General features: G+C 45.0%; 1 protein-coding gene across 1 annotated transcript in view; it reads left to right on the forward strand.

Moving 5' to 3' along the window:
- Positions 1-3,746: 3,746 nt before the first annotated feature.
- Positions 3,747-19,702, forward strand: part of LOC310774515 (protein LTV1 homolog) — a 70,785-nt gene continuing 54,829 nt past the window's right edge. Inside the window, exon 1 of the mRNA XM_083634596.1 lies at positions 3,747-3,890. Within this exon, the coding sequence (XP_083490722.1) occupies positions 3,888-3,890 (3 nt within the window). The 5' untranslated portion in view covers positions 3,747-3,887. The remainder of the gene's footprint in view (positions 3,891-19,702) is intronic.

Genomic DNA, 19,702 nt, shown 5'->3' on the forward strand with positions numbered 1-19,702 from the left:
ATAATAATAATATAATTGATGGTGAAGAAACAACAGCTGTCTTTTAAGCAAGGTTTTATTTTTTAGAATTGTAATAAACTCAATAAATACACATTACACAGGGATAAGACACTAACAATTATGTCAGGGATAAAATACAATAAATTATTTTGTCAACAAAAACATTCCAAAGTGACACTTTGTATAGCTTTTGTATGTAACCAGGGTGGTTAAATGAAGGGTTAAGTCAACCAATGAAGCACAGCTGTTGGTGACCATAACAACACTACTGTATAACCTTATCATGGTTATAGTGAGCTCTGTATGCCTTATATGCACCAGTTCCCAGGGAAGGGTAAAGCAAGTGGACAGTTAAGCTTTGTGCAGATACTTTCATCAAAACCACTTCAAAAACCAGTTTACACCAGGTGCAAAAATATACAAACATTGCACACTGTAAACATAAATAACCACTTTAGAACACAGTTTAAACTCATGTCTAGCTCCCAAATCACCCAGTACTTGTTACAAGAGCTCAGTTATTTCATTCGAGTGGAACGTTCTAAACCGAGCAACATGGACAAAGCTGTTAAAGGTCTCTCATGGGTCTTGCTGAGAAGTATGCAGATGGTGGTGGAAACAAATGGCAAACAGCACTTGCCATTCAAGTGAATTTTTCAACCAGTAGCTTCTTTCTAAAATGACACCGCCACCCATCCCCCCCCCCCCCAACACACACACACTTCCTCTGGTGCAAAATTAGAGTCTTTCTCACAGTCTCTGGATACTTCACTCCAAAGATGAAGTAGATCCCCACTGGGGCACCAACTCCTTTTGAGATGTCATCTGGCCTTGCTAAGTCAACTCCATCCATGTGGAGGGAGATTTCACATTCGGCACTGAAGGGGTTCCCACTCAGCAGCAGCACAGGTGTAGGAGCCTTCACCATGAAAAGAACACAACAAATACAATATGTGACATATGATTTTACAATGTGGTGTTCAACTGCACTTTTTTGTGTGCAGTTGCAGTTTAAATCTAATTTCTTGCATATTAATCGTGCAACCGTGCAATAATTGCAGTCAGTGCAAAGATTAAAAAAAAACTACACCAGTGACTGTATGCATGTTAAATAATAGTAAGCTAGCCTACCCATCTTATATATATATATATATATATATATATATATATATATATATATATATATATATATATATATATATATATATATATATATATGTATGTATATATATATATATATATATATATATATATAAGATGGGTATATATATATATATGTATATATATATATATATATATATATATATACATATACACACACACACACACACACACACACACACACACACACACACACACACACACACACACACACACACACACACACATATATATATATATATATATATATATATATATATATGGCTGGGATGTATGGCTGGGATGTACAGTAATGCACTCAGGGGACTTTACCTAGATAGTAGCCTATAGATGCACTACCGCTGGCCTAAGCTAGTCGTTATTAACGTTAACGTTAGTTAGCAAATGTCCATTAATTTAGCAAGTGGGGGTTATTTTGCGACCAAACGTGTGGGCGACGTAACGTTTTATCCCCATGAACGTATTGTTTCAGACGGAATGAAGACATCTGCCTGTCTTGCTTGTAGCCTACTTACCGTCCTGCCTTGTCTGCTTTGCTTCAGTGCTGCAAAAGTAGGCTAACTCAAGTTACAAATTAAGTACATTTTATTAAATCAAAGCAAGCTACCTATTAAAAAAAGATACAATCATTTCCTAAGCAAACTGTGTTTTTATGCAAATAACCACTAGATGACATAATAATAATAATAATAATAATAATAATAATAATAATAATAATAATAATAATAATAATAATAATAATAATATTATTATTATTATTATTATTATTATTATTATTTTATAGTGTTTTTCAATGACTCAAAGACATACTTGGGAGAAGAAAGCCTTTTCAGAGTAAAGTTTGATTTCAGTGAGATAAATTCAAAAACATCCTCACAGTATGATAAAGATGGGGACTAGTCACACATACAGTGACTTGAGACTTGGCTTGAGACTTGTCCTCAAAGACTTGCGACTTGACTTCGACTTGTAAAGACTTGAGACTTGACTTGGACTTGCAAAAATGACTGGTGGGAGGTCTTGCACTTGTGGACAAAAGTGCTTTTAAAAAGAAATATATACATTTTGATTTATGTCCTCTGTCTTTTATGTGATGTGTAGATTAATGTTATATGTGTTTTAAAGTCGCACATATAGCCACACATTGCGGGGGGGGGGGGGCAGCTGGGTTATTTAACTGTTCCTGAGGATGCTGCGCATGTGCGCCGTATAGCCTGGTCTACCTATACGTTTGCAGTGAAGTGATGACGTTTGCAGTGCAATCTTAGTGTGCCCTTGTGGGGTGAGATTTGTGGTGTGAGTTGCAGTGCTCATTTGCAGTGCCCTAAACTGGAGGGGTGGATTTGCTGTGGTTTTGGCAATTAGCCCATACACGGGAGTAGCCTATGTTGCTGGCATTCAAAAGGGGGGATTTAGAACGCAGACTGTGTCCCTTACCTGTGTGTAAGGCTGATGGTGCCTTAAATTATTAATAAAGATTGTTATATTTTGATAACCCATTGGTTTCCTCATCCTTCCATTTCAGCACAGCATACATTGTGTTTGGACGCTCTACATTCTCACATTTGAGACAAGGTTTATTTCACTATAGGGAAACAAAACAAAATAAATAATAATACTAAAATAAATAAAAGTTAAATTGAAATAGAGCTAGAGGTTCTCAAAGATTTCCAGATCTGTATAAGCTTTGAGGAGAGACTTTGCATGTTTTCTTTTCATTAGTTTTAAGGCACTTAGATGATTGTCTATTTATCCATACCTCATTTTACTCAATATCACATTTTTGTTTAAGATCACCGCGGCTCGTCGTTACATTGTGATTGCGCATCAATTTGTTATCAGTTTTTTCATGACATCGCCACCATCCCGAAAAATAATTTCAACCGCCTTGAAGCAGTGTAAACAATCCAAAATTCTTTCAATTATTCTTTTCCTTTGTTATTGTCATCTATAGTGGTTATTTGCATAAAAACAAACAATTTGATTAGGAAATGATTGTATCTAACAATTCAGACTAAGCATTTACAAAATTGGAACAAACAATCAAATAAAACAACAAAATAAATAAATAAAACAAAAACATTAAGTCAGAGTTCTAAGCAGGAATCAAGATATGCATGTTTTGGTACACACTCCATGCTTGTTTGGTTTTAACATATTTCAAGGCTTTCTTAAAGTTAATTATCTCATTCATGAATACTAAGAACAGGGGTCTGGCATTTTGAAATCTACATCGGTGAATAAATTGTTTAGCCAAAATAATTAAACTATTGTACATCATTTCAATTAGTTTATCTTTCATTATAACTCCAAATGTAATATCATTATATTCTAAATTGGGCGATTGAGGGTCTCTTTCAGACATCGAATTTTGAAATGAATGAATTCCTACATAGAGATAGATAGACATCCCAACTTCCAGTCTCTTCCTGTATCTGCCACGGAGGTTCCACCACTGTCACGCCCCCTTATGAGACGGGTCACTCAGCCAATCACAAGCCGAGGATTCCGCCCATTTAGGAGACCGGAAGAGTTAAATCTCTTGGAGCCTGGAGTGGGGAGTGTCTAATATTAAAGGTCTCTGCTGCAGCATGGTGAAGAAGGAGCAGCGTGGATAAACAACACGGACACTTTCTGCTTTGAAGTTGTTGTTTCTGTTAGCAGCTGACGCTGTTTCAAGGTTTAGTGAGCGTTGACACTGACCCGTCGAAGACACCAGTTTAAAGATGGTAAGCCGACACTTTTGAGCGTTTGCTAACAGTACGTTAGCTCGCTAGCTAACGTCACTGCTTCAGTTCAGCTAATGCCTCTGCTGGCTGTAGCTAGCTAACGCTACATCCATGTGCAAACTCAACTATATGGTATTCTTCCCATTATAAATAATGTCGGGCAATTCATATCTATCACTAGCCCAATAGCAGGAGCGCTGCTGATTCAGATCTGATGATGATGATCGGAATTACCAGCGTTCCTGCTAAGGGCTAATTTATCACCAGTCTAGCCTCAGAACTGATAACGTTACTTCTCATTCGTGACTATCCATACCTGCCAACCGCTGCCAACATTGGGCTGTGAAAATATGAATATTAGCGTTATTAACATGATTTGTGCAAGTTATTATAGATGCGTGTGGTGTGTATGGATGTGATGTTTTATAGTGAGAGGGAAATGTCAATAGCGTTATTAACATGATTTGTACAAGTTATTATAGTATAATAACTTGTACAAATCATGTTAATAACGCTATTGACATTTCCCTCTCACTATAAAACATCACATCCATACACACCACACGCATCAATATAAAACATCAAATCAATGTAAGACAATCAGTACATTGTCAGCCATAGGTCTATATTACTGAGGGGTTAGGGGGGGGGGGGGTGCATATGCATTGAAACAGCCATAGGTCTATATTACTGAGGGGTTAGGGGGGGGGGGGTGCATATGCATTGAAACAGCCATAGGTCTATATTACTGATAGGGGTTAGGGGGGGGTGCATATGCATTGAAACAGCCATAGGTCTATATTACTGAGGGGTTAGGGGGGGGGGGGGTGCATATGCATTGAAACAGCCATAGGTCTATATTACTGAGGGGTTAGGGGGGGGGGGGTGCATATGCATTGAAACAGCCATAGGTCTATATTACTGAGGGGTTAGGGGGGGGGGTGCATATGCATTGAAACAGCCATAGGTCTATATTACTGAGGGGTTAGGGGGGGGGGGGTGCATATGCATTGGAACAGCCATAGGTCTATATTACTGAGGGGTTAGGGGGGGGGGGTGCATATGCATTGAAACAGCCATAGGTCTATATTACTGATAGGGGTTAGGGGGGGGGGGTGCATATGCATTGAAACAGCCATAGGTCTATATTACTGATAGGGGTGCATATGCATTGAAACAGCCATAGGTCTATATTACTGATGGGTTAGGGGGGGGGGGTGCATATGCATTGAATCAGCCATAGGTCTATATTACTGAGGGGTTGGGGGGGGGGGGGTGCATATGCATTGAAACAGCCATAGGTCTATATTACTGAGGGGTTAGGGGGGGGGGTGCATATGCATTGAAACAGCCATAGGTCTATATTACTGAGGGGTTAGGGGGGGGGGGGGGTGCATATGCATTGAAACAGCCATAGGTCTATATTACTGATAGGGGTTAGGGGGGGGTGCATATGCATTGAAACAGCCATAGGTCTATATTACTGATAGGGGTTAGGGGGGGGGGGGGTGCATATGCATTGAAACAGCCATAGGTCTATATTACTGATAGGGGTTAGGGGGGGGGGGTGCATATGCATTGAAACAGCCATAGGTCTATATTACTGATAGGGGTTAGGGGGGGGGGTGCATATGCATTGAAACAGCCATAGGTCTATATTACTGAGGGGTTGGGGGGGGGGGTGCATATGCATTGAAACAGCCATAGGTCTATATTACTGATGGGTTAGGGGGGGGGGGGTGCATATGCATTGAATCAGCCATAGGTCTATATTACTGAGGGGTTGGGGGGGGGGTGCATATGCATTGAAACAGCCATAGGTCTATATTACTGATGGGTTAGGGGGGGGGGGGGTGCATATGCATTGAAACAGCCATAGGTCTATATTACTGAGGGGTTAGGGGGGGGGGGTGCATATGCATTGAAACAGCCATAGGTCTATATTACTGAGGGGTTAGGGGGGGGGGGTGCATATGCATTGAAACAGCCATAGGTCTATATTACTGAGGGGTTAGGGGGGGGGGGGTGCATATGCATTGAAACAGCCATAGGTCTATATTACTGATAGGGGTTAGGGGGGGGGGTGCATATGCATTGAAACAGCCATAGGTCTATATTACTGATAGGGGTTAGGGGGGGGGGGTGCATATGCATTGAAACAGCCATAGGTCTATATTACTGATAGGGGTTAGGGGGGGGGGTGCATATGCATTGAAACAGCCATAGGTCTATATTACTGATAGGGGTTAGGGGGGGGGGGTGCATATGCATTGAAACAGCCATAGGTCTATATTACTGAGGGGTTGGGGGGGGGTGCATATGCATTGAAACAGCCATAGGTCTATATTACTGATGGGTTAGGGGGGGGGGGTGCATATGCATTGAATCAGCCATAGGTCTATATTACTGAGGGGTTGGGGGGGGGGGTGCATATGCATTGAAACAGCCATAGGTCTATATTACTGAGGGGTTAGGGGGGGGGTGCATATGCATTGAAACAGCCATAGGTCTATATTACTGATGGGTTAGGGGGGGGGGGGGGTGCATATGCATTGAAACAGCCATAGGTCTATATTACTGAGGGGTCAGGGGGGGGGGGGTGCATATGCATTGAAACAGCCATAGGTCTATATTACTGAGGGGTTAGGGGGGGGGGGGTGCATATGCATTGAAACAGCCATAGGTCTATATTACTGATAGGGGTTAGGGGGGGGGGGGTGCATATGCATTGAAACAGCCATAGGTCTATATTACTGATAGGGGTTAGGGGGGGGGGGGTGCATATGCATTGAAACAGCCATAGGTCTATATTACTGAGGGGTTGGGGGGGGGGGTGCATATGCATTGAAACAGCCATAGGTCTATATTACTGAGGGGTTAGGGGGGGGGGTGCATATGCATTGAAACAGCCATAGGTCTATATTACTGATGGGTTAGGGGGGGGGGGTGCATATGCATTGAAACAGCCATAGGTCTATATTACTGAGGGGTTAGGGGGGGGGGGTGCATATGCATTGAAACAGCCATAGGTCTATATTACTGATAGGGGTTAGGGGGGGGGGGGGGTGCATATGCATTGAAACAGCCATAGGTCTATATTACTGAGGGGTTAGGGGGGGGGGGGTGCATATGCATTGAAACAGCCATAGGTCTATATTACTGAGGGGTTAGGGGGGGGGGGTGCATATGCATTGAAACAGCCATAGGTCTATATTACTGAGGGGTTAGGGGGGGGGGGTGCATATGCATTGAAACAGCCATAGGTCTATATTACTGATAGGGGTTAGGGGGGGGGGGGGGGTGCATATGCATTGAAACAGCCATAGGTCTATATTACTGAGGGGTTAGGGGGGGGGGTGCATATGCATTGAAACAGCCATAGGTCTATATTACTGATGGGTTAGGGGGGGGGGTGCATATGCATTGAAACAGCCATAGGTCTATATTACTGAGGGGTTAGGGGGGGGGGTGCATATGCATTGAAACAGCCATAGGTCTATATTACTGATAGGGGTTAGGGGGGGGGGGGGTGCATATGCATTGAAACAGCCATAGGTCTATATTACTGATGGGTTAGGGGGGGGGGGGTGCATATGCATTGAAACAGCCATAGGTCTATATTACTGATGGGTTAGGGGGGGGGGGGTGCATATGCATTGAAACAGCCATAGGTCTATATTACTGATGGGTTAGGGGGGGGGGGGGGTGCATATGCATTGAAACAGCCATAGGTCTATATTACTGAGGGGTTAGGGGGGGGGGTGCATATGCATTGAATCAGCCATAGGTCTATATTACTGATAGGGGTTGGGGGGGGGGGTGCATATGCATTGAAACAGCCATAGGTCTATATTACTGATGGGTTAGGGGGGGGGGGGTGCATATGCATTGAAACAGCCATAGGTCTATATTACTGAGGGGTTAGGGGGGGGGGGTGCATATGCATTGAATCAGCCATAGGTCTATATTACTGATAGGGGTTAGGGGGGGGGGGTGCATATGCATTGAAACAGCCATAGGTCTATATTACTGATAGGGGTTAGGGGGGGGGGGTGCATATGCATTGAAACAGCCATAGGTCTATATTACTGAGGGGTTAGGGGGGGGGGGGTGCATATGCATTGAAACAGCCATAGGTCTATATTACTGATAGGGGTTAGGGGGGGGGGGTGCATATGCATTGAAACAGCCATAGGTCTATATTACTGAGGGGTTAGGGGGGGGGGGGTGCATATGCATTGAAACAGCCATAGGTCTATATTACTGATGTATCAATATTGAGTAACATACAGTCACCACACACTGCCAGGTCCGCCACATGCATGATGAACACACACAGGCCGTTGAAACACACTTGCTGACATGAACCCCTCTGATCCCACACTCAAATTCACACAACGGAACAGGCTGAGCCTATTTACACAGAAACACACAGAACAACAAGCAGCCAGTCCACAACCAAAACACATCCTGCCACAGACAAGTCTAAATCAAATCTAAACTAAAACTAAAATCAAAATTAACCAACGCACAACAGCCCAGCCACACCATGACGACTGTCAGTAATGTATAGGTTCTGTAGGTTCTGCAGCACTCACTGGAACAGTGGCCGGTCCGGTTGGACTCAGTGTGCCTTGGAGGAGGAGGAGGTGGACTAACGGTTACTTGATTGAACAGTCAGGGTTAACATTAGCGCTCATCACTTTTGGCCCATTTCCACCGCTGGTATCAACGCGGCCCCGCACAGCTCGTCTCGCTTTTTTGTCTCATTCCACCGATCAAAAACGTGGACAGCCCGGGTTGAGTCGGGGGTTGAGTCGTGCTGCTTTTGGTCCCTGCTTTGTTGAGGTTCCAGGGATATGGACCCGGTACCATACGGTGACGTGAAAACACTGCAGACGACTGATTGGTCAGGCAGAATTGTGTTTACTGTAGGCATCTACTGTCAATGCTGGATACCAGTTTAGTGGGGCTTACCTTCTCTTCTGTTATTTCCGGAAGTTATTTCTTTTGTGTCGCTGCCTTCGGCTCTGGTGAAATAAAATCGATCTCCTTGCTCAGCTTTAACATGACGGTGGTTTTCAATTGTTTTGAGAGAGAAAAAGTCCGCTAGGCCGCAGGCGGGGGTTTAGCGAAGCCGCGGTCTTGCCTGGTGAGCTGCCGCTGGGGTTCTCCCCGTAGCGCCTCTCCCGTCCTCCGCGCATTGCATGCATGCGAGTTTGAGTAACAACAAAGTGATATCCATTCTCCTAGCCGATTTTCACATTTGCCCATGTACACTGTAGGTAATTTAGAGGCACCAGTATTTCATAAACAGTTTAAAAGTTCAGTGTAGGGAATTAATTTGAACGTTATACATTATAGGCTACTTCGGCTATGGGCGGAGGGCAGATATGCGGTCGCTATGACGACCAGGTGTGGGCGGAGGCGAGTAAACTTGCTATGGAAACAGAGTCTATATCAAGTAGAGACGAGTAAGACCAGATCGAGTAGAGTAGAGCTGTACTGTGCTGTTATATGTGGTGGAAATGAGCCATTTGAAGAATTCAAATATTTGTTCAGGTGCTTCTGCCTCTTAATTTTTGTGCATAATCAGGCTACTCTAATGACCCGCCCTTTAGGCCGTGCACACAGGTGACATCCTTGACGTTGATAAACAATGCAAGTGATAGGTTCAGACTCACTTTCAGAATCACGTTTATTGCCACAGTATGAAAGTTACATAGGAGGAATTTGTCTTAGTGTCTGTATCATGTGTATGCAGCGTAGCGGTCACATCAATATACAGAGATAAGAAGTAGGAAGATAACTAAAGACAATCACAAAGTTGCAAGTGCAATCAAATCGAGTAAATATATCCAATATGTGCATGAGTGGTGAAGTGTTCTGTGGATATTAAATATGAATTTACGTTGGATTTACATGAGATTTACAGACTGAGTTAAATAGACGTTAAGTAGGCAGTGGATTTACATGAATTTACAGTCGGAGTTAAATAAGAGTTTACATTGAATTTACAGTCTAAGTTAAATAGGCATTAAATGTGCAGGGAATTTACATGAATTTCCAGTCCCAGTTAAACAGGCATTAAATTAGATATGAGTTACAGTTTTATGGGGAAGGGGGGGGGGGGGGGGGGGGGTTCAGCTGAGTTCAGGCAGAGGTAGTGCAGGGGTCTCAAACTCACGGCCCCCGGACCAGACACGGCCCCTAAAACGATTTCATACGGCCCGCGACTTGATATGAAGTTCTAGTGAAATCACACACCTCCGCTCGTTGTAAAACACAGAGAGGCAGACGAGCCGCACTTCACACCGGGGTTGCCAGATAAATTGACATAGATGTGCAGTTCCTTGGGCTGTTTTGTGTGCATTTTGGCGGTTTTTGAACTCTTTGTACTGGAAACCGTCAGTAGTATCTGGCAACACGGCGTCACACTCCAGGCTAGCGGGAGACAAAAAGTCACTTAAGCAACATCAGCCTCTCAGCCAACACTGTGTGTGTGTGTGTGTGTGTGTGTGTGTGTGTGTGTGTGTGTGTGTGTGTGTGTGTGTGTGTGTGTGTGTGTGTGTGTGTGTGTGTGTGTGTGTGTGTGTGTGTGTGTGTGTGTGTGTGGGGGTGTGGTAATCCTCTCAGCCAACACAGTGGCAGAGAGGATTACTGAGCTGTCAAGTGACATTTATGATCAGTTCTAATTCTAACTGGAGTTCTAAGGGACAGTTGAAAATGAACACTGGCTCATTTAGTAATGTGCATTGTCCCTAAAAAAAGAAAAAGGCCCTCAAATAAATTGTTAATGTTGAGAATTGGAACGGTTGCATTTTTCTCTTTCTTTTTTATCCTTGAAGTGGCCCCCTTGTGACAAGACTGGACACTCAGCGGCCCCCAGGTCATTTGAGTTTGAGACCCCTGAGGTTGTGTGTGTGTGTGTGTGTGTGTGTGTGTGGGGGGGTGTTGTTGGTGAGGTCCTTGGCGGAAGGGGTTTCCGGGTCTTGTTGGTGAGGCTGATGGCGGTTGGGAAGAAGCTGGTCTTGTGGCGGGTGGTTCTGGTCTTGGCAGACCTCAGTCTCTTGCCCTGGGGGAGTGTCTTAAAGAGTTTGTGGCCAGGGTGGGAGGGGTCAGGCCATGATCTTGCGAGACCGCTTCAGTGTCCTGGCTGCATGCAGGTCCTGGAGGGATGGCAGGTTGCATCCGATTATCTTCTCAGCGCAGCGGATGATGAGCTGAAGTCTGTTGATGTCTTTGAGAGTGGCAGCAGCAAACCAGACGCTGATGGAGGAGGTGAGGATGGACTCAACGATGGAGGTTGATAGGTTGATGTCGCATCGCAGCTGTCAGTGGGTGAGAGAGACAGCTGTCAGTGGGTGAGAGAGACAGCTGTCAGTGGGGGAGAGTGAGACAGCTGTCAGTGGGGGAGAGTGAGACAGCTGTCAGTGGGGGAGAGTGAGACAGCTGTCAGTGGGGGAGAGTGAGACAGCTGTCAGTGGGGGAGAGTGAGACAGATGTCAGTGGGGGAGAGTGAGACAGCTGTCAGTGGGTGAGAGAGACAGCTGTCAGTGGGGGAGAGTGAGACAGCTGTCAGTGGGGGAGAGTGAGACAGCTGTCAGTGGGGGAGAGTGAGACAGCTGTCAGTGGGGGAGAGTGAGACAGCTGTCAGTGGGTGAGAGTGAGACAGCTGTCAGTGGGGGAGAGTGAGACAGCTGTCAGTGGGTGAGAGGGAGACAGATGTCAGTGGGGGAGAGTGAGACAGATGTCAGTGGGTGAGAGTGAGACAGATGTCAGTGGGGGAGAGTGAGACAGATGTCAGTGGGTGAGAGTGAGACAGATGTCAGTGGGGGAGAGAGACAGCTGTCAGTGGGGGAGAGTGAGACAGCTGTCAGTGGGTGAGAGTGAGACAGCTGTCAGTGGGGGAGAGTGAGACAGCTGTCAGTGGGGGAGAGTGAGACAGATGTCAGTGGGGGAGAGTGAGACAGCTGTCAGTGGGTGAGAGTGAGACAGCTGTCAGTGGGGGAGAGTGAGACAGATGTCAGTGGGTGAGAGTGAGACAGATGTCAGTGGGTGAGAGTGAGACAGATGTCAGTGGGGGAGAGTGAGACAGCTGTCAGTGGGGGAGAGTGAGACAGCTGTCAGTGGGTGAGAGTGAGACAGCTGTCAGTGGGGGAGAGTGAGACAGCTGTCAGTGGGGGAGAGTGAGACAGCTGTCAGTGGGGGAGAGTGAGACAGATGTCAGTGGGGGAGAGTGAGACAGCTGTCAGTGGGGGAGAGTGAGACAGATGTCAGTGGGTGAGAGTGAGACAGATGTCAGTGGGGGAGAGTGAGACAGATGTCAGTGGGGGAGAGTGAGACAGCTGTCAGTGGGGGAGAGTGAGACAGCTGTCAGTGGGGGAGAGTGAGACAGCTGTCAGTGGGGGAGAGTGAGACAGCTGTCAGTGGGGGAGAGTGAGGCAGCTGTCAGTGGGGGAGAGTGAGACAGCTGTCAGTGGGGGAGAGTGAGACAGATGTCAGTGGGGGAGAGTGAGACAGATGTCAGTGGGTGAGAGTGAGACAGCTGTCAGTGGGGGAGAGTGAGACAGATGTCAGTGGGGGAGAGGGAGACAGATGTCAGTGGGTGAGAGTGAGACAGATGTCAGTGGGGGAGAGTGAGACAGCTGTCAGTGGGGGAGAGTGAGACAGCTGTCAGTGGGGGAGAGTGAGACAGCTGTCAGTGGGGGAGAGTGAGACAGCTGTCAGTGGGGGAGAGTGAGACAGATGTCAGTGGGGGAGAGTGAGACAGATGTCAGTGGGGGAGAGTGAGACAGATGTCAGTGGGGGAGAGGGAGACAGCTGTCAGTGGGGGAGAGTGAGACAGCTGTCAGTGGGGGAGAGTGAGGCAGCTGTCAGTGGGGGAGAGTGAGACAGCTGTCAGTGGGTGAGAGTGAGACAGCTGTCAGTGGGGGAGAGTGAGACAGCTGTCAGTGGGGGAGAGTGAGACAGCTGTCAGTGGGGGAGAGTGAGACAGATGTCAGTGGGGGAGAGTGAGACAGATGTCAGTGGGGGAGAGTGAGACAGCTGTCAGTGGGGGAGAGTGAGGCAGCTGTCAGTGGGGGAGAGTGAGACAGCTGTCAGTGGGGGAGAGTGAGACAGCTGTCAGTGGGGGAGAGTGAGACAGCTGTCAGTGGGGGAGAGTGAGGCAGCTGTCAGTGGGGGAGAGTGAGACAGCTGTCAGTGGGGGAGAGTGAGACAGCTGTCAGTGGGTGAGAGTGAGACAGCTGTCAGTGGGTGAGAGTGAGAGAGCTGTCAGTGGGGGAGAGTGAGGCAGCTGTCAGTGGGGGAGAGTGAGACAGGTGACCAATATGGTTTGACTCTTTTGGTTTGAAGTGTAAGTTTGGAGGAAAAAACACAGGCTTTTATTCCTAAAAGAATATTATATCGGACTCCAAAAGTTACCAGGGCCATGCCCCGGGCCCGGGCGAGACCTCTTCCCAACGGGGTTTAGATGAAACCACGCCCCAAACTCATTTGATTGGTCGGCCCCCTCACCGCCGTCCTCCGACACGCCTGACAACAAACTAGCGTGAACAGAAGAGGCGACTCCGCTGCACGCTGAACACCTTCACAGCCACGCAGGCACCTCAAAGACAACTCTTTCCCCCAAGTCCAGTGGGTTTTCCCTGTTTCCCCTCTTTTCTCCTTCTTCCCCTGGAGACGTGTGGCTCAGAGAACTATAGTACTACAGTATATATATATATATATATATATATATAGACTATATATATATATATATATATATATATATATATAGTCTATATATATATAGTCTATATATATATATATATATATATATATAGACTATATATATATATATATATATATATATATATATATATATATATAGACTATATATATATATATATATTAGGGATGTCCCGATCCGATCACGTGATCGGAGATCGGGGCCGATCACGTGATTTTTAGAAGATCGGAATCGGGGGGAAAAGATCGGGAGTAAAATTTTTTTTTTTTTTTTAATTCAACAAACATGACCATGTTCACGTCTTAAACTCATCCTGAGGCCTTAGTTTTGGTTTTAAATTACATATCATCATTCATTTATTTAGTGTCGCACAGAGCAGAAGAATTTACCAAAACAAACGCATTTCCTGATTTACATTGTTATTGCACTATTCTGCACATCATTTGTTTTAGTTTACATGGTTATTTTGTGGTGCATTACTGATAAGCTTTATTTTATTTTGTTTTAAATTTTGAATCCATGTTGGATATAATGAATATACTGTTAAATAAAAAAGCCATATCCATGTTGGATATAATGGATAGTTAGTTGGATACTGTTAAATAAAAAAACAATCTTAAGGGTCAACTTGATTGCAGTTTTTTCTTTTCTTTTTTCTTAATGCATTGCCGAAAGATCGGATCGGGAAAAATCGGTATCGGCAGATACTCAAAATCACATGATCGGGATCGGATCGGGAGCAAAAAAAATGTGATCGGGACATCCCTAATATATATATATACTATATACTATATACTCATATATATATATATATATATATATATATATACTATATATAACTATATAGAACTATAGTAGGAGCGAGCGGCACACAGGAGCCACACATCTCCAGGGGAAGAAGGTGAAACGGGGAAAACCCACTGGACTTGGGGGAAAGAGTTCTCTTTGACCGGTGCCTGCCTGGCTGGAAAGAGAGGCGTTCGGGGTGCAGTCGCCTCTGCTTTTTACGCTAGTTTGTTGTCAAGTCAAGTCAAGTTTATTTATATAGCCCTAATTCACAAGCATGTCTCAGAGGGCTTCACAGAGAATATGTCTAGCTAATTCTAGCTGACACAACAGTAGCAAATTACAGAGTAAAGATAACATTTTGAACAATTGATAGAGAAATATAGAAAATATAGAAATATAGGAGAGAGCAGAGGAGAGAGCAGGAGAAGGGAGGAGAGCAGGGGGAATGTGAGAGAGTGATGGGGTGGGGATGGAATGGTAAATGTTGGAGAGTATGTGTAGGTGGGGAAGTTGTCAGTGGTGGCGTAGTGAGTCAGTGGTGGCGTAGTGAGTCAGTGGTGGCGTAGTGAGTCATCTCGCTGGCCAGACTCCCCTCCCTTCCGTGAGAGGATTCTGCTGGCGCAGGTCTCCATAGTGGGATTGTGATGGGCGGAGCTTAGCGGCAGTGCTCTTGGAAAATAGTTTTCAACAATCCAACTTGCCGTTTTCAGCATGTAGCAACGAGCTAGTGTGTAGGTTTCTGCCGTTAGCTTGCTAGCTAGTTAGCGTTGTTGTTTTCACTGCGGCGGCAGGGCACTGTTTACAGCGACACTCAGGGAGGAGGGAGCAGAAGCCGCTCTGATTGACATGGAGCCAATGACGGAGCTTGTAATTAGGGGTGCAACGATCACGTTTTTTGCCACCGATTGCCGATCGCCTATGGGAAATATCTGCCCAACCGATCATTGAGCGATCACCGATTACCGATCACTGATCTATAAACTCCTCAAAAAAAGTTTGGAAACGTTATTTCGGTCGATTATTTCTCCCCTTTAATAATACCAATTGGTATTGTATTTTATATCGTTGGAAAGCCTGATTAGTCACCTTTACAACGGGGTACAACTTGTAAGGATCGTGCATTCATGGAATGTGCAACACAGCTAAACGTGTGGGTAGCGCCCCAAAAAATGGGTAAAAAAAAAAATCCCCCGCAATATTCTTCTGTTGGTATTCACTCTTGTTTTGAGTTGCTTGGTGGATTGGATGATTGCACTCTCCCACAGTGATAAAGACAAAACAACACATATTGGCCATTTTTACACTTTCATTTGACACTGTCGGGGACCTCAGTAGCATGTGGAAGATCCATACGCAGCCACAACAGCTTGGCACCTTGGCACCGCAAATTAGGTGCCGATCAGGTGCCAGTCACACACCTGCCAGCACATGAAGCTCAAAACAAGAGTGAATACCAACAGAAGAATATTGCAGGAGATTTTGGCACATTTTTTGGGGGCGCTACCCACACGTTTAGCTGTGTGGCTCATTTCATGAATGCACGATCCATACAAGTTGATATAAAATACAATACCAATTGGTATTATTAACACGTTCACTGCCAACGACGTATTACTCCGTCAAAAAAAATCCAACGGTTGACTGCCAGTGACGTATTACTCCGTCAAAAAAATGATTTTTTTTTTTTTGACAGTGGGATGTGCATCTAACCCTTTTACATCTCTTATATAAGTATTGGACGTGTACAACGTGTACAACCCATTCCACCGACCCACTAAGTGGCGACAGTGCTTTCCTGACTAGAGGAAGGCAAGCAAAAAGCAGTGTGACGAAGCCATTCTCATGAAAATGGATTGGCGAAAACGCTTTCGTTTTCGCGCTGATTGCTGGCGATGCAGGATTGCAAATTTGCATAATAGATTACGGGTGGAACACACTTTGAAACACGCAGCATAAATATGACCAGAATCGCAAAAGCTTCATCAAAGCTCTCAACCAAAACTCCAAGAAGCGAGCAAGTCCATCCAGACTTCCTCAAAGAGCGGCCGCGCAGACAGGCAGCAGCAGCAGCAAAGCAGTGAGACTGGTGACAAGCTTGTGACACGGCCGCTGCAGCCAAGAAGAACGCCCACGGAGGGAGGAGTTGGAAGCAGAGGGGGGTTTCCTGCTGTTATGGAGGAAATTACTGTTCAAAACTATTGTTTAGATGTCTGACGTCTTACTGATGCCAAAAATGAATGGTTAAAGTGACTGTTCTATCGAATTTCACAAAAAGCCGTTTATCTCTGAATAATTTTTCTGACGCTGAAACCATGCTGTATTCAACTGCTAATGCTTACATAACTACTAACTCTACAAACTAACTCTTTTAGACAGAGAAAGCACACATTCTATTAGTTCTTTTGAGATATTGTGTGTTCACAAAATCTTAGCAGAAAAGAATCCTCGGGTCTTGAAAGATGAGCCAGAATCCTCAAAAAAACCCTCTGGCAGAACCTACCTACAGTAAAAAAAAAACGTCTGGCAGTGAATGTGTTAAAGGGGAGTTTATATATATTCTAAGCAGCTATAGCAGTCTATTATAGAACAGTTTCCATTTGACATATAGGCCTACATTTCATGCATCAAATTGAAAGTGCAGCGCATTTCCTTTTTTCTACATCAATATTTTATATTGTGGAGGCTAAAGGAAACTGCCAACATGATTATTTGTGTGTGAGATAATTGGAGCACAAGACTGTGTTGAACTAAATGGCTAGAAGAATGTTCTTTTATAGTTCAGTCCAGTTCCCTCAGTTCAGTTTATAAAGCAACAAAAATATTCCACTTTGGGATTTCCATGTTACCAGTTCAATGCAGTTCAGTTCACTCAACAAAAATACTCCATTCCGGGATTTCCCTGTTACACAAGAAAAATAACTTCGACCCAAGGAAACTATTTTAGAGATTTATAAGCTAAAGCGGCTAAAGCTAACCGGAGCTATTAACGTTACGAGGATACATGCAAATATGGATCAAACACGGACTTAATGCAAATGCCTCGGTAGGCGGGAGGACTGGAGGTAACTTCTGTCTGCTGAGTCTGCTCTAATCGCCAGCTGATTTGTGTGATTCAAAGACGCACGGGGTGTGTTGACAGTCTGGTGTGGTGTGTGGAGGTGGTGTGATTTGCCACACAATGATATAAACGTTGGAGCACAATATGAAACAATAGACTGATTGAAGACAAGATTTTTTTTTTTTTTTTTTTACACCAATTAACTCTATGGAGAAATGGGCTGCCTCATGTTTCTCACGTGCAGCATGATCGGCTATGCAATCGGCAACAATAAAGTAATATCTGCAATCAGCCGATTGCATATTTGAGGTCAAAATCGGCCGATACAGATTGCGTGCCGATCGATCGGAGCACCTCTACTTGCAATAAGCGGGGAGCGGACAGCCGGCAGCGACTGAAACAGTCGCTCCAATGGGAGAGCAGCTGTAGAGCAGGGGAGGGCTTACACCAGTAGCCTGTTTCCGTGCAGCCAGACTCTTCTCACGGAAGCGAGGGGAGGCTGGCCAGCGAGACTGCGTAGCGAGTGACCATAAAACATTTCACCTTCAGCAAAAATAAATAAATAAATAAATATATATATATATATTTCTTTTTTAATTTTCAATCTTTTGTTCCTGCTTTTATTTTTTGTTTTTGCTGAAAGTGAAAAGTTTTATGGTCACTCACGATTCTCTGGAAGACTGGTTGGCTTGGTTGGTTCAAGCCTCAAAACTCGATTTTTCTAAATGTCTTATGGAGAAAATGAACGGAGAATTCACTTCTGGGGCAAGAGATGTCACATGACTGTTGAGCTCTATATGATCATCACACTAGGCTCGTTTGAGATGATTCCACCAGCAAAGCCTTGCTTTGCCCCGTTGCATCATGATGGTTAGAGAAGTTGTCAGATTCCACCAGCAAAGCCTTGCTTTGCCCCGTTGCATCATGATGGTTAGAGAAGTTGTCAGATTCCACCAGCAAAGCCTTGCTTTGCCCCGTTGCATCATGATGGTTAGAGAAGTTGTCAGATTCCACCAGCAAAGCCTTGCTTTGCCCCGTTGCATCATGATGGTTAGAGAAGTTGTCAGATTCCACCAGCAAAGCCTTGCTTTGCCCCGTTGCATCATGATGGTTAGAGAAGTTGTCAGATTCCACCAGCAAAGCCTTGCTTTGCCCCGTTGCATCATGATGGTTAGAGAAGTTGTCAGATTCCACCAGCAAAGCCTTGCTTTGCCCCGTTGCATCATGATGGTTAGAGAAGTTGTCAGATTCCACCAGCAAAGCCTTGCTTTGCCCCGTTGCATCATGATGGTTAGAGAAGTTGTCAGATTCCACCAGCAAAGCCTTGCTTTGCCCCGTTGCATCATGATGGTTAGAGAAGTTGTCAGATTCCACCAGCAAAGCCTTGCTTTGCCCCGTTGCATCATGATGGTTAGAGAAGTTGTCAGATTCCACCAGCAAAGCCTTGCTTTGCCCCGTTGCATCATGATGGTTAGAGAAGTTGTCAGATTCCACCAGCAAAGCCTTGCTTTGCCCCGTTGCATCATGATGGTTAGAGAAGTTGTCAGATTCCACCAGCAAAGCCTTGCTTGCCCCGTTGCATGATGGTTAGAGAAGTTGTCAGATTCCACCAGCAAAGCCTTGCTTGCCCCGTTGCATGATGGTTAGAGAAGTTGTCAGATTCCACCAGCAAAGCCTTGCTTGCCCCGTTGCATGATGGTTAGAGAAGTTGTCAGATTCCACCAGCAAAGCCTTGCTTTGCCCCGTTGCATCATGATGGTTAGAGAAGTTGTCAGATTCCACCAGCAAAGCCTTGCTTGCCCCGTTGCATCATGATGGTTAGAGAAGTTGTCAGATTCCACCAGCAAAGCCTTGCTTTGCCCCGTTGCATCATGATGGTTAGAGAAGTTGTCAGATTCCACCAGCAAAGCCTTGCTTTGCCCCGTTGCATCATGATGGTTAGAGAAGTTGTCAGATTCCACCAGCAAAGCCTTGCTTGCCCCGTTGCATCATGATGGTTAGAGAAGTTGTCAGATTCCACCAGCAAAGCCTTGCTTGCCCCGTTGCATCATGATGGTTAGAGAAGTTGTCAGATTCCACCAGCAAAGCCTTGCTTGCCCCGTTGCATCATGATGGTTAGAGAAGTTGTCAGATTCCACCAGCAAAGCCTTGCTTTGCCCCGTTGCATCATGATGGTTAGAGAAGTTGTCAGATTCCACCAGCAAAGCCTTGCTTTGCCCCGTTGCATCATGA

The sequence above is a fragment of the Poromitra crassiceps genome (assembly GCF_964638095.1).
Source record: "Poromitra crassiceps genome assembly, chromosome: 4".
Lineage (NCBI taxonomy): Eukaryota > Metazoa > Chordata > Actinopteri > Beryciformes > Melamphaidae > Poromitra > Poromitra crassiceps.